Source organism: Ranitomeya variabilis, chromosome 4 (genome assembly GCF_051348905.1).
Source record: "Ranitomeya variabilis isolate aRanVar5 chromosome 4, aRanVar5.hap1, whole genome shotgun sequence".
Classification (NCBI taxonomy): domain Eukaryota; kingdom Metazoa; phylum Chordata; class Amphibia; order Anura; family Dendrobatidae; genus Ranitomeya; species Ranitomeya variabilis.
The window spans coordinates 393,835,506-393,849,623 of NC_135235.1; the positions used below are offsets into that span (position 1 = coordinate 393,835,506).

At 45.9% G+C, this 14,118-nt stretch overlaps 1 protein-coding gene across 3 annotated transcripts in view; it reads right to left on the minus strand.

Annotated features, from left to right (window-relative positions):
- Positions 1-14,118, minus strand: part of LOC143764871 (uncharacterized) — a 123,563-nt gene that overhangs the window by 81,462 nt on the left and 27,983 nt on the right. For all 3 annotated transcript variants that reach the window (XM_077250926.1, XM_077250927.1, XM_077250929.1), the window contains exon 2: positions 9,828-9,980. In XM_077250926.1, the coding sequence (XP_077107041.1) occupies positions 9,828-9,899 (72 nt within the window). In that variant the 5' untranslated portion in view covers positions 9,900-9,980. The remainder of the gene's footprint in view (positions 1-9,827; positions 9,981-14,118) is intronic.

A 14,118-nucleotide genomic window follows, 5' to 3' on the forward strand; every position in this document is an offset into this window, starting at 1 on the left:
AAATTTGAATCCCCTGGTGATCAAGAAATAGAGTTAGCGCCTGGGAGAAACTTCCATATCGGTACTGGGCAGACCTAATCTCATCAAAATGTGTCTCATTCCCTGCATCATTTATGCCCTTCACAACTCCCCGGTCTGGATATCCAAGTCTTGGTTTAGGAAAATGCAAAACGTCTTCAGAGACTTGGTCTGGAAAGGGGGGATTCAAGAATAAAACTTGAACAGCTACAGCTATCCAAAGATCAAGGAGGCTTAGCACTCCCTTATACCTGGGGATTCTTTTTAGCATCCCAATTCTAACATTTTACAGGGTGAGCTTTCGCTGAGACTCAAGAGGCGGAGAGAGTAGTACGGAAATACTTGAGGGTGGGGTGAAGAGGTGCAAATTTATTGGAACGTTGAAGAGTTTCACAAACTTAAGGACATCTCAGGAGGTTTCCCTACCCTACTTCTGAAGCATAAAACATGGTGGGCCTGCAAGAAGTTAGTGGGAATGGGGTATTATTCGAAACATACTCCAATTTGGAATAACCCTTGCTTCAGGGAACAGCAACATTTGGAAGGGTTTGTGGAGTTGGAAACAACATGGATTGCGTTATGCATACTAATTTGTATATAGATGGACACTTTTGCTCTTTTGATCATTTAAAACAGGAATTCAACTTGAGTAATTCTGTACTCTTCAAATACTTACAATGTAGTAAGAGCACAGGAAAACATTTCGGATCTCTCCATTTAAGATAATAGGATACTAGACTATGTGGTGTGGGGTAAAACTACTAAGGGTATTATCTTTTTGATGTATAACGCTCTGTTACCAAGACTCCTGGGTCACCCTATGGCTGAAGTCAAAATAAGGGGGGAGAGAGACAGAGACATGAGCCATATAGCCTGTGGTAGAGCGGCTCACTTGGCTGCACACGGAGGTAAACACGGGTACACTGCGGCTTTAAAACAGGGATTTTTGTGTACTCACAGTACAATCCTTTTCTCCGAGATACTCACTGGGGGACACAGGACCATGGGTGTTATGCTGCTGCTACGAGGAGGCTGACACTAAGTTAAAGGGAACCTGTCACCACGTTTTTGGAAGATGGGATAAAAATAGCGTTAAATAGGGGCAGAGGTGGGCGTTACATTAGTGTGTGTGTTATGCGTTTATTACCCACCTAAGTTGCCGAAATAACTTTGCAAAGTCTCCGTTTTCGCCTGTCAATCAGGCTGGTCAGGTCGCATGGGCGTGGTGTCTTCACCCAGATTTGGCGTAGTTTTCCGTTGGTGGCGTAGTGGTGTGCGCATGCCCAAGGTCCCGAATCCTCTTCCAGGGGATTTAAAATAGCGCGGTGTTCGTTATTGCATTGGTGATCGGTGGGCGCGGCCATCTTCCTTTGGCCGCGCGTGCGCAGAAGCGGCGCTCTGCTGGCCGCGGCTTCAGGAAAATGGCCGCCGCGATGCCGCGCGTGCGCAGATGGATATCGCGGCGGCCATTTTCCTGAAGCCGCGGCCAGCAGAGCGCCGCTTCTGCGCACGCGCGGCCAAAGGAAGATGGCCGCGCCCACCGATCACCAATGCAATAACGAACACCGCGCTATTTTAAATCCCCTGGAAGAGGATTCGGGACCTTGGGCATGCGCACACCACTACGCCACCAACGGAAAACTACGCAAAATCTGGGGGAAGACACCACGCCCATGCGACCTGACCAGCCTGATTGACAGGCGAAAACGGAGACTTTGCAAAGTTATTTCGGCAACTTAGGTGGGTAATAAACGCATAACACACACACTAATGTAACGCCCACCTCTGCCCCTATTTAACGCTATTTTTATCCCATCTTCCAAAAACGTGGTGACAGGTTCCCTTTAACACAAAAAAGTTAGCTCCTCCTCTGCAGCATACACCCTCATGCTGGCTCTAAGAGAACCAGTTTGGTGCAAAAGCAGTAGGAAAAATATTAACAACATAGAAGAGTACAACATGACATCGTAAAGAACAGGCATAAGCCATTAGGCAAACAGGGTGGATGCTGTATCCCCCAATGAGTGGCTCGGAGAAAAGGATTTTACGGTGAGCACACAAAAATCCCTCTTTCTCCTGTGCCTCATTGGGAGGACACAGGACCATGGGACGTTCAAAAGCAGTCCCTGGGTGGGAAAACAACACAAACGATTCAGCTTCACCTAACAACTGTCTTGATGTGTGCCACAGCGGTCTGCAGAATTCTTCTCGCATCTGCTGAAGCCTGAGAGTAAATATTATAGTGCTTTGCGAAGGTATATAAACTGGACCAAGTGGCAGCCTTACAGACCTGTTCCACCGACACCTGATGCCGAATGGCCCAAGAAGTCCCCACCGCCCCATTGGAGTGTGCTCTGATCTCCGCTGGTATGGGCTGACCTCTGACTCAGTATGACTCCTGGACGGTGGAACGAATCCACCTGGACACTGTCCTCGAGGCGTAACCTTCTCAGAGCTCTGACTAGGTGCAGAGTGTGGAGAGCTCTTTCCACCCTGTGAATAGGGGCAGGACAAAATGAAAGGCGAACAATGTCCTTGTTAAGATGGAAGGACGAGATGACCTTTGGCAAAAAGAACGGCAACGGCCTGAGGACAACCTTGTCCTGATGGAAATTAAGGAAAGGCTCCTGACCGGACAGAGCGGCTATTTCCGAAACTCGTCTGATTGATGTGACCGCAACAAGACGACCTTCCAGGACAGAAAAACCAACAAAATGTCCTGAAGCGGTTCAAAGGGGCGTTCCTGTAGGGCACTCAGTACCAAGTTGACGTCCCAAGGCTCTAAAGGCATACCACATGTGAAACCCCTTGTATAAAGGTCTTAACCTGAAGTCTTGACGCGATCCTTCTTTGAAATAAGACCGATTGGGTGGAGATTTGACCCTTGAGAGAGCTGAGTGCCAGGCTGGAGTCCAGATCGGCTGTAGGAACTCTAAAATGGTGGGAATGGAGAAGACGAGAGGAGGAAGGCCACGATCCTTGCACCAAGCAAAAAAGGTCTTCCACGTACGGTGATAAATGCGTACAGACGTGGGTTTACGGGCACTAACCATTGGGGAAGCAACCAGCCTAAGTCAAAACCCAGGATTCAATGGCCATGCTGTTAAACACAGGGCCCCTGAGTTCTGGTGGTAAATTGAACCCTGGGAAAGCAGGACTGGATGATCCGGCAGCAGCCAAGGTACATCGTCAATAAGGCGCACCAACTCTGCGAACCACGCACGGCGTGGCCAGTCAGGAGCGACCAGGATCACTGGGACTCCTTCCGCCTTGACCTTCCTGATAACTTTCGAAGTAACGGTAGCAGGGGAAAAATCTACGGAAGATGGAAGTGGCACCACGGAAGAACCAGAGTATCCACTCCGATTGATCTTGGATCTAAAGACCGCGCTATAAACTGGGGAACTTTGGCATTCAGTCTGGATCAAAAAAGAAGAGAATGTCCAGCTTCACCGAATCCGTAAAAAAGAGTTTTCTTTATTCACAAACTTTAAACATAGAGGATACAGACTTCAGCACGAACCATATGGGTAAGAATCTCAACGCGTTTCTGGACTTTATACGCTTGGACACAGCAGGTCCGTGCTCCCAAAGATTGGTTTATTCATCACGGGTGAGCTGGTTTATATTCCTTCTTTCTAAATTCAGTTTGGATGCCATCAGATCCACATCTGGGGTCCCCCAGCGAAGACAGATCTGGTTGAAAACTTCCAGATGAAGCTCCCACTCCCCCGAGGCGAGCCCTTGACAGCTGAGGAAGTCTGCTGTCCAGTTTTCAAAGCCTGGAATGTGCACCGCAGAGATTGCCGAGTGGTTCTTCTCTGCCCATCAGAGAATGTGAGTTACCTCGGACATGGCCGCCCTTCTGAGGGTACCCCCTTGGTGATTGATGTATGCCACCGCCATGGCATTGTCCGATTGAATACGGAGAGGGTGACCTGCTAGAAGATAATGGAACTGTTGAAGGGCCAGCCATATCGCCCGGATCTGCAGGACATTGATTGGTAGCCTTGATTCTTGAATTGACCAGCGGCCCTGAGCAGTGTGGCGACAAGACTGCTCCCCAGCCCAAAAGACTGGCATCGGTAGTCACCCTGATTGAGGGAAGAGCTCAATGTCCACCATCTGAGAGCCTGGCTGACCTTCAGGGATAAATGGCACCTGCGGTCGAGGGAGAACGGGTTCCTGTCCCAAGCCACCAGAAAAGCATGCTGCAGGGGACGAAGGTGCAGCAGCACAAAAGGGACCGCTTCCATTGCAGCCACCATTTTTCCCAGTACCCTTATAGCAAACCGGATGGAATGATGAGAAGATTGACGTAGTGTCCGGGCTCCTTGTTGAAGGGCTAGGACCTTGTCTAGAGGGAGAATTACGAACCCTCGAGAAGAGTCCAGGGTCATCCCTAGAAAGGATATCTGCTGGGCTGGTACGGAAGAGAATTTGCTTAAGTTTATCAACCAGCCCAGGCGAGAAAGGGTATCGCAAGTGATGCTGTACTGTGAATATAAAAAATGGCTATTTTGAGTCCATATTGAAATATACAGAATGCATTTAGACCATTAGAGAGCAGCATTTCTCATCATACATTAAGGCTACTTTCACACTAGCGTTAACTGCATTCCGTCACAATGCGTCGTTTTGCCGAAAAAACGCATCCTGCAAAAGTGTTTGCAGGATGCGTTTTTTCACCATTGATTAACATGAAGCGACGCATTGTGACGGATTGCCACACGTCGCACCCGTCATGCGACGGATGCGTCGTGCAGTGGCGGACCGTCGGGAGCAAAAAACGCTACATGTAACGTTTTTTGCTCACGACGGTCCGCTTTTTCCGACCGCGCATGCGCGGCCGGAACTCCGCCCCCACCTCCCCGCACTTCCCCGCACCTCACAATGGGGCAGCGGATGCGCTGGAAAAATGCATCTGCTGCCCCCGTTGTGCGGCGGAGACAACGCTAGCATCGGGAACGTCGGCCCGACGCTAGTGTGAAAGAAGCCTTACAGACAGACAATGCTTATAGTGAAACAATCTTGAGAACTGTTTGTTTATTGTCTGAAGACCTTTCAGTTCACAAGTTTGTTATTGTAAAACATTAAGGTTTATTTAACCTCTGTCTGTAGTAGTTTTATCTAACCCTAGGGGGCTTTTTATGTATATGGGTTTTTGGCCCATTGTCTGATGTATGACTGGTATCTTGGTCTCATCCCACCTTGAAAGCTGGCCACTTGAAGGGCAGGGTGAAACCAGAGTTACACACAGTGCAAATCACTATATAAGACCAGAGAAACATGAGTAAGAGAGAAGCATAAACTGGTGTACCGGTACTTACTGTGTACAGAGTTGTGATACCTGCATAAGTGGGGAAGCCCGTGCAGTGTTGCGAATTTTCCAGGGGTTCTCTGTCTTGGTGTTGCTTCTCTGATTTTCCAGATGGATGATGTTTAAAAGCCCCTTGGTGGCGGATGATGTGAGTATTAATCATTATATGTATTTAATCCCTATATGTATTTAACCTTTGTATCTTAAAATATACAAAAGTGTACGCAATCATACTATTCAATCATACTATTCCTTTAATTTTATACTTTGAAATAAAACTGCATTATATCGCAAGTAGTAGCCTTCTTTAAAGCTGTATCCGAACCTTAGTGTTAAAAACTTGGCAATACAGATGCGAACGGACTCCGCACAGTCGTGGAAAGATGGACCTTTGACCAAAACGTCATCCAGATAGGGCATCACAACCACGCCCTGAAAGTGCAAGATGGACACGATGGCCGCCATGACCTTTGTGAACACTCTGGGGGCCATAGCGAGGCCGAAGGGTAGGGCCGTGAATTGAAAATGCTCGTCACAAATGGCGAAGTGCAGGAATTTCTGGTGGGGAGGAAAAATCGGGATATGCAGGTAAGCATCTCGGATGTCGATGGATGCCAAGAATTCCCCTTCTTCCATTGAAATGATAACTGAATGCAGAGATTCCATGCGGAAATGACGGACCTTGACGAACTTGTTTCGAAGTTTGAGGTCTAGTATGCGTCTCACGTTTCCGTCCTTTTTAGAATGAAAAGGTTCAAGTAGAAACTATGAAACCTTTCACTTTCTGGGACAGGGACAATGACGCCGTCGTGACACAATACGTCTATGGCTTGGGGAAAAGCCTTTGCCATTGCCTCTGAGGAAGGAGGATGGGAGGGGAAGAAACGTGTTGGGAGGCACGTAGGAGGATCGATCTTGTATTCAGATGACACCAGGTCTCTGACCCTTTCATCATGGACAATGGAAAGCCAGGCCTGACGAAACAAAATTAGAAGGCCACCTACCCTGCTGGTGTCAAGCGGATAACGCCACCAGTCAGCGGGCGGAGAATCTCTGAGACTTAAATCCCTTAGATCTCGACTGTTTGGGTCGAGATTTCCAATGCTGGCTGGGTCTATATGAGACATGAGGTCCTCCATCCCTGCGTGGAGAACGCCCTGAGTCGGAAGAAGTAGTGGTAGGCGACCAGCCCGGATTGGAGTGAAAGGATCTGAATCGGATTTGTTGCTGTCTCCGAAAAGGACGCATAAGTCTCTGTTAGGGAAGAAATTTGCTCTTTGCTCCCGTAGCATTAGAAATAAGCTGATCCAGCTTCTCTCTAAATAAGCTGTCACTCTGATAAGGAATAGATGTGAGAAACTTCTTTGATGCAGAGTCCGCTTTCCACTCTCTGAACCATAATGCACTTCTGATGGTCACGGCATTGGCTGCTGACAGAGCAGGACAGCCGGCCGCATCCAAAGATGTGTGTACTAGGTAATCTCGTGACCGATAAATTTGGCTGGCCAGGTACGCCGCCTCCGGGAGAAGATTACTGCTCTGAATGGAATTAGCTAAGGTCTTCAACCATAAGACCATTGCCTTAGCTACCTATGCTGCAGCAAAGGATGGATAGAGAGCCGAACCTGAGGCCTCAAAGACTGAGCGAGTCAAATTTTCTATCTGACGGTCAGTGGGATTTTTAATGGATGACCCATCCGGCACGGACAGAATGGTTTTGGATGCCAGGCGACATACTGGGGGGGTCTGGTACAGGAGATTCAGCCCAATCCTTCCTCAGCTTAGCTGGGAAAGGATACTTTGCCTCAAGAGGTCTTTGTCCTGTGAAGCGCTTATCAGGTCGTTTCCTGTGCCAATTGACTATGGCCTGAAACTCAGGGTGAATGGAAAATGCCTTATGAGGGCGTTTAGTCCTCTTAAAGGACATGGCTTGATCCGGAGCAGAACCAGAATCTTCCTCAACCTTCAATGTCTAGTTGACAGCTTCGATCAGCGAATTCAACGTTTTGCGAAAATCTGGCGAATCCGGATCCAAGCAACCTTCCGATTCGCACTCAGATTCGCTTTTGCTACTGACCTCTGGAGAGGGAGAGCGAGAAACGTTGCTCTTGGGCGACAAGGCACGTGTTTGCTCAGGAGAGGTGCTAGGGATCAGTTTCCTAGCCCCCGTAGGCTTCTAGAGTGCTTCTGGCCCCTGCTAACCGACTGCTCCCGCCTGGGAGAGGATCCGTCTACATCAGTCCTGCAAACGCTCCGCTCCCTAGAAAGATCACGGAGGGATTCAATCGCTTTGGCCAGAGAAGCTATGGATTGAGACAGTGATGAAGCCCACTCTTGGGGACTAAGTAAACTGGGCTCCTGAGCGCACTTGGGGTCACAGGCATTGCAGAGCGGTGAACTCTAAGCCTTAGGAAACACAGAATGGCAGGAGGAGCATGAAGTGAAAAAGATTGCAATAGCCTTGTAAGACTTTTTAGATGCTTTAGGATGGGACATTGTACTATGTGTCCCTTTAATAATAGGGATTCCTGCGGTGAAACAGGTTACAGCAGGGAGGAGGATGATATAGAGAAATGACTGACCTCACCAAGCTCCTGTCAGCACATAGTGGTGACGGCTCTGTAGGTGGAGATATGGGGGGACAGTCTCCCACCCGCTCTATGAATGTCTCCCTAAAAAACAGCCTATAACATAAACTAACTTAACGCTCGCAACACTTACTGTACTGGAGGAAATAAAACTCGGGATTTTATATCACTGAAGCTATTAGGCGTAGTGAAACATATCTCCCCTCTATTACATTACCAGTGACTCTGTCACAAGCCATAGAAGAATGGGAGAATATTCTGGAATCTACAAGTCACGTTTCGATCAATACAACCCAGAGGAGGTCAGAACTGTTTTGATAGCTGACGGTCAGTGTGCCCTTTGTGGGGAAGAGGGAGCTGATTTGATCCACATGTTCTGTTCAAGTTCTCAATTGGGGAGGTGGGCGGGGCTGCTGTGGGGGAAAGTCAGCAGACTAATTTTGGAGGTCTTTAGCATTCAAGTTCCCCTTAACCCTATGGTATGTGTACTGGGGTCTTGTGAGGGACATTGGAGGTTCCTCTCCAGTGCACTTGGCTGTAGCCAAAGTATTTTACCAGGCCAGGAAAACTATTGCAAAACAATGGTTGGCACGTGGTTCATTACTTAATGGAGAAAAGAGTATATACTAAAAAGGGAGACACCAGTAAATTCGGAAAAAAAATGGGGAGATTGGATCAGATAACCTGCAGTTGTGTCCATGGAGCTGGCATCAGATGTGATCTCTTAATTATTACTATTGGGTTAAAAAAATATTACCTACATATAGGAGTATTAATATTAGTCTTTCGGTATGTAGATTCAGATTTATTATTTAAACTGTTTTATATACAAGGTATACCAAGGAAACAGGGGGATGCTGGGGTATAAAGAGTGTTGGGAATTATCCTCATGGTCTGTGGTTATGTATGGTGGCAATGTCTAGGTTGATATGGCTTATTATGCATCTGTAACTGTTTGCTGTTATTAAGGCTGTAATGTCTGTTGTTTCAATAAAAGTTTTCTTGATTAAAATAAATAAGATCGCCGATGTATTTTTTTATTTCAGCACTGGAGTGGTATCACTAATGTAAGTTCCCTGCCCATAGTAAAATACTTACCAGTTGCCGTCTTCTGTTCTTGACACCTCTCCTGACGGTCTTCTGCAGGCTATGACCAGCTAGATTGCTCCATTATCCAGATCTGGAAGTCACTTCTAAATGTAAGCCTATGAGAGCCAGAACGAGGTCAGAGCGAGACTCCCATAGAATTACATTGAAAGCTTGTGACCGATCTGACTTCCAATCACTCAAGAGCTGTGGTCACAAGATGGCAGAGCATGACCGCAGCAGCGTCGGGAGGAACAGAAAACAGCAGGTGTTTTACTAGGGACAGAGAACTCACATTAATGATACCACTCCAGGAGTGAAGTAAAAGAAATGCCGGAGTGGAGCTTAAATTGAGGTGTTATCAGATGTAACGGCGCCATATGGCATCCCACAGTACTAACAGGCGTTATTTCATAGGTAAAAGACATATTATCAGTAAGGCTATGTGCACATGTTCAGGTTTTTTCGCGTTTTTTTTTTTCGGTTTTTCACGATAAAAACGCTATAAAAACTCAGTAAAAGCGCATACATTATGCATCCTATCATTTAGAATGCATTCTGCATGTTTTGTGCACATGATGCGTTTTTTTCCGCGAAAAAAACGCATCGCGGTAAAAAAAAGCAGCATGTTCATTAATTTTGCGGATTTTCCGCGTTTTTCCCGCTATTCCATGCATTGGGAAAAAACGCCAAAAAAAACCACACAAAAACGCATGTGGATTTCTGGCAGAAATGTCCGGTTTTTGTCAGGAAAATTTCTGCAAGAAATCCTGACGTGTGCACATACCCTAACAGATGTCAAGTGACCATCTCACCTCTCCAGTCAGTAGATAGATGATCTTCAGTGTGAGACTTAAGATCTCCCCAGTCATGTGACTCCTGTCCATCTCTATAATGGCACACCAATCGTCTACTTAATGTCCACTTATCGCCTTTCCATCAGATGAGCAGCGTCAACAGAATGAAGCCTGAAACATGAAGAGATGTGATATGTTACATAGTGGGCTAATGACTGCACTCACATAGAGTACTACTACTCAGACATAGAAACAGACCCTCCTTTATGACTTTGGGTTTGGGCATGCAGTACTAGTCAAAAGTTAGGCCACACCTGTCCACAGAATAGTTTTCCTTGTTCTTATTGGGATGTGGACTTTGTGAGCTTAGTGACCAAGCCAATTTTGACCTTAATGACCAGGCCAATTTTTACAATTCTGACCACTGTCACTTTATGAGGTTATACAGTGGGTACGGAAAATATTCAGACCCCTTTAAATGAGGCTATGAATGGGCACGCAGAGGGCCTCCTCATATACACGGGCATCGGTATTCCACTACAGGATGTGAAGTAAAGAACGCACATCTCGGGTGAGATCGTTCCTTTTTATAAGCATTAATTGCTATTGGTTTGTTTTCTGGCCTGCCTGTAAAGCTCATGGTGAATGCAGGCTATTGAAAGAAGAAAAAAATACCTAAAGGTATTATTTTGCATGGTTTGAGCTCCCATGAGAAAAGGTACAGTGGGGCAAAAAAGTATTTAGTCATTCAGCAATAGTGCAAGTTCCACCACTTAAAAAGATGAGAGGTGTCTGTAATTTACATCATAGGTAGACCTCAACTATGGGAGACAAACTGAGAAAAAAAAAAACAGAAAATCACATTGTCTGTTTTTTTATCATTTTATTTGCATATTATGGTGGAAAATAAGTATTTGGTCAGAAACAAAATTTCATCTCAATACTTTGTAATATATCCTTTGTTGGCAATGACAGAGGTCAAACGTTTTCTGTAAGTCTTCACAAGGTTGCCACACACTGTTGTTGGTATGTTGGCCCATTCCTCCATGCAGATCTCCTCTAGAGCAGTGTTGTTTTTGGCTTTTCGCTTGGCAACACGGACTTTCAACTCCCTCCAAAGGTTTTCTATAGGGTTGAGATCTGGAGACTGGAAAGGCCACTCCAGGACCTTGAAATGCTTCTTACGAAGCCACTCCTTCGTTGCCCTGGCGGTGTGCTGTGGATCATTGTCATGTTGAAAGACCCAGCCACGTTTCATCTTCAATGCCCTTGCTGATGGAAGGAGGTTTGCACTCAAAATCTCACGATACATGGCCCCATTCATTCTTTCATGTACCCGGATCAGTCGTCCTGGCCCCTTTGCAGAGAAACAGCCCCAAAGCATGATGTTTCCACCACCATGCTTTACAGTAGGTATGGTGTTTGATGGATGCAACTCAGTATTCTTTTTCCTCCAAACACGACAAGTTGTGCTTCTACCAAACAGTTCCAGTTTGGTTTCATCAGACCATAGGACATTCTCCCAAAACTCCTCTGGATCATCCAAATGCTCTCTAGCAAACTTCAGACGGGCCCGGACATGTACTGGCTTAAGCAGTGGGACACGTCTGGCACTGCAGGATCTGAGTCCATGGTGGCGTAGTGTGTTACTTATGGTAGGCCTTGTTACATTGGTCCCAGCTCTCTGCAGCTCATTCACTAGGTCCCCCCGCGTGGTTCTGGGATTTTTGCTCACCATTCTTGTGATCATTCTGACCCCACGGGGTGGGATTTTGCGTGGAGCCCCAGATCGAGGGAGATTATCAGTGGTCTGGAATGTCTTCCATTTTCTAATTATTGCTCCCACTGTTGATTTCTTCACTCCAAGCTGGTTGGCTATTGCAGATTCAGTCTTCCCAGCCTGGTGCAGGGCTACAATTTTGTTTCTGGTGTCCTTTGACAGCTCTTTGGTCTTCACCATAGTGGAGTTTGGAGTCAGACTGTTTGAGGGTGTGCACAGGTGTCTTTTTATACTGATAACAAGTTTAAACAGGTGCCATTACTACAGGTAATGAGTGGAGGAAAGAGGAGACTCTTAACCCCTTACTGACCTCGGACGTACTATACCGTCCGAGGTCAGCTCCCCTGCTTTGATGCAGGGCTCCGCGGTGAGCCCGCATCAAAGCCGGGACATGTCAGCTGTTTTGAACAGCTGACATGTGCCCACAATAAACGCGGGGAGAATCGCGATCTGCCCGCGCCTATTAACTAGTTAAATGCCGCTGTCAAACGCAGACAGCGGCATTTAACTACCGCATCCGGCCGTGCGGCCGGATATGACGTCATCGCCGACCCCCGTCACATGATCGGGGGTCGGCGATGCTTCTGAATGGTAACCATAGAGGTCCTTGAGACCTCTATGGTTACTGATCGCCGGTGGCTGTGAGCGCCACCCTGTGGTCGGCGCTCACAGCACACCTGCAATTCTCCTACATAACAGCGATCTGATGATCGCTGTTATGTAGCAGAGCCGATCGGGCTGTGCCTGCTTCTAGCCTCCCATGGAGGCTATAGAAGCATGGCAAAAGTGAAAAAATTTTTTTTAAAAAAAATGTGAAAAAAATAAAAAAAAATTTAACATTTAACATTTAAACAAAGTTTAAATCACCCCCCTTTCCCCCAATCAAAAAAAATCAATAAAAAAAAAAATCAAACCTACACATATTTGGTATCGCCGCGTTCAGAATCGCCCGATCTATCAATAAAAAAAAAGCATTAACCTGATCGCTAAATGGCGTAATGAGAAAAAAAATCGAAACGCCAGAAATACGTTTTTTTGGTCGCCGCGACATTGCATTAAAATGCAATAACGGGCGATCAAAAGAACGTATCTGCACCAAAATGCTATAATTAAAAACGCCAGCTCGGCACGCAAAAAATAAGCCCTCACCTGACCCCAGATCACGAAAAATGGAGACGCTACGAGTATCGGAAAATGGCGCAAATTTTTTTTTTTTTTTTTGCAAAGTTTGGAATTTTTTTTCACCACTCAGGTAAAACATAACCTAGACATGTGAGGTGTCTATGAACTCGTACTGACCTGGAGAATCATAATGGCAGGTCAGTTTTAGCATTTAGTGAACCTAGCAAAATAGGCAAGCAAAAAACAAGTGTGGGATTGCACTTTTTTGCAATTTCACCGCACTTGGAATTTTTTTCCCGTTTTCTAGTACACGACATGGTAAAACCAATGATGTCGTTCAAAAGTACAACTCGTCCCGCAAAAAATAAGCCCTCACATGGCCAAATTGACGGAAAAATAAAAAAGTTATGGCTCTGTGAAGGAGGGGAGTGAAAAACGAAAACGGAAAAACGAAAAATCCCAAGGTCATGAAGGGGTTAAAGAAGAAGTTACAGGTCTGTGAGAGCCAGAAATCTTGATTGTTTGTTTCTGACCAAATACTTATTTTCCACCATAATATGCAAATAAAATGATAAAAAAAACAGACAATGTGATTTTCTGGATTTTTTTTTCTCAGTTTGTCTCCCATAGTTGAGGTCTACCTATGATGTAAATTACAGACGCCTCTCATCTTTTTAAGTCGTGGAACTTGCACTATTGCTGAATGACTAAATACTTTTTTTCCCCACTGTATATGGTTGTTCACCATTTTAGAGTTTTGGAGCGTTTTTGCAGTATTTGCACATTGTGGGTTATGCTTTTTTGGTGTTTATTTTTTGTTTTTTGAGCCTAAGGGCTCTTTTAATAGATTGAATTAAAAGTAATTTTTTATTTAACTACTGTTCCTCCATGAAGATCTCACACCGTGGGGTCAAAATGATCACAAGAACGGTGAGCACATATCCCAAAACCACACAGGGGGGACCTAGTTAATGACCTGCATAGAGCTGGGACCACCGTAACAATGGCTACCATCAGTAACACACTACGCCACCAGGGACTCCGATCCTGATAAAACCAAAGTAGAACTGTTTGGTAGAAACAAAACTCGTCGTGTTTGGAGGAGACAGAATGCCGAGTTGCATCCAAAGAACACCATACCTACTGTGAAGCATGGGGGTGGTAACATCATGCTTTGGGGCTATTTCTCTGAAAGAAACCAGGACGCTGTTTGTACTTTCTCTCCGTGTTTGCGTGGGTTTCCTCCGGGAACTCCGGTTTCCTCCCACATTTCAAAGACATAGTGATAGGGAATTTAGATTGTGAGCTCCAATGGGGACAGCGATGATAATGTGTGAAAACTGTAAAGCGCTGCGGAATAGGTTAGAGCTATATAAAAATAAAGATTATTATTAAAGATTATTATTA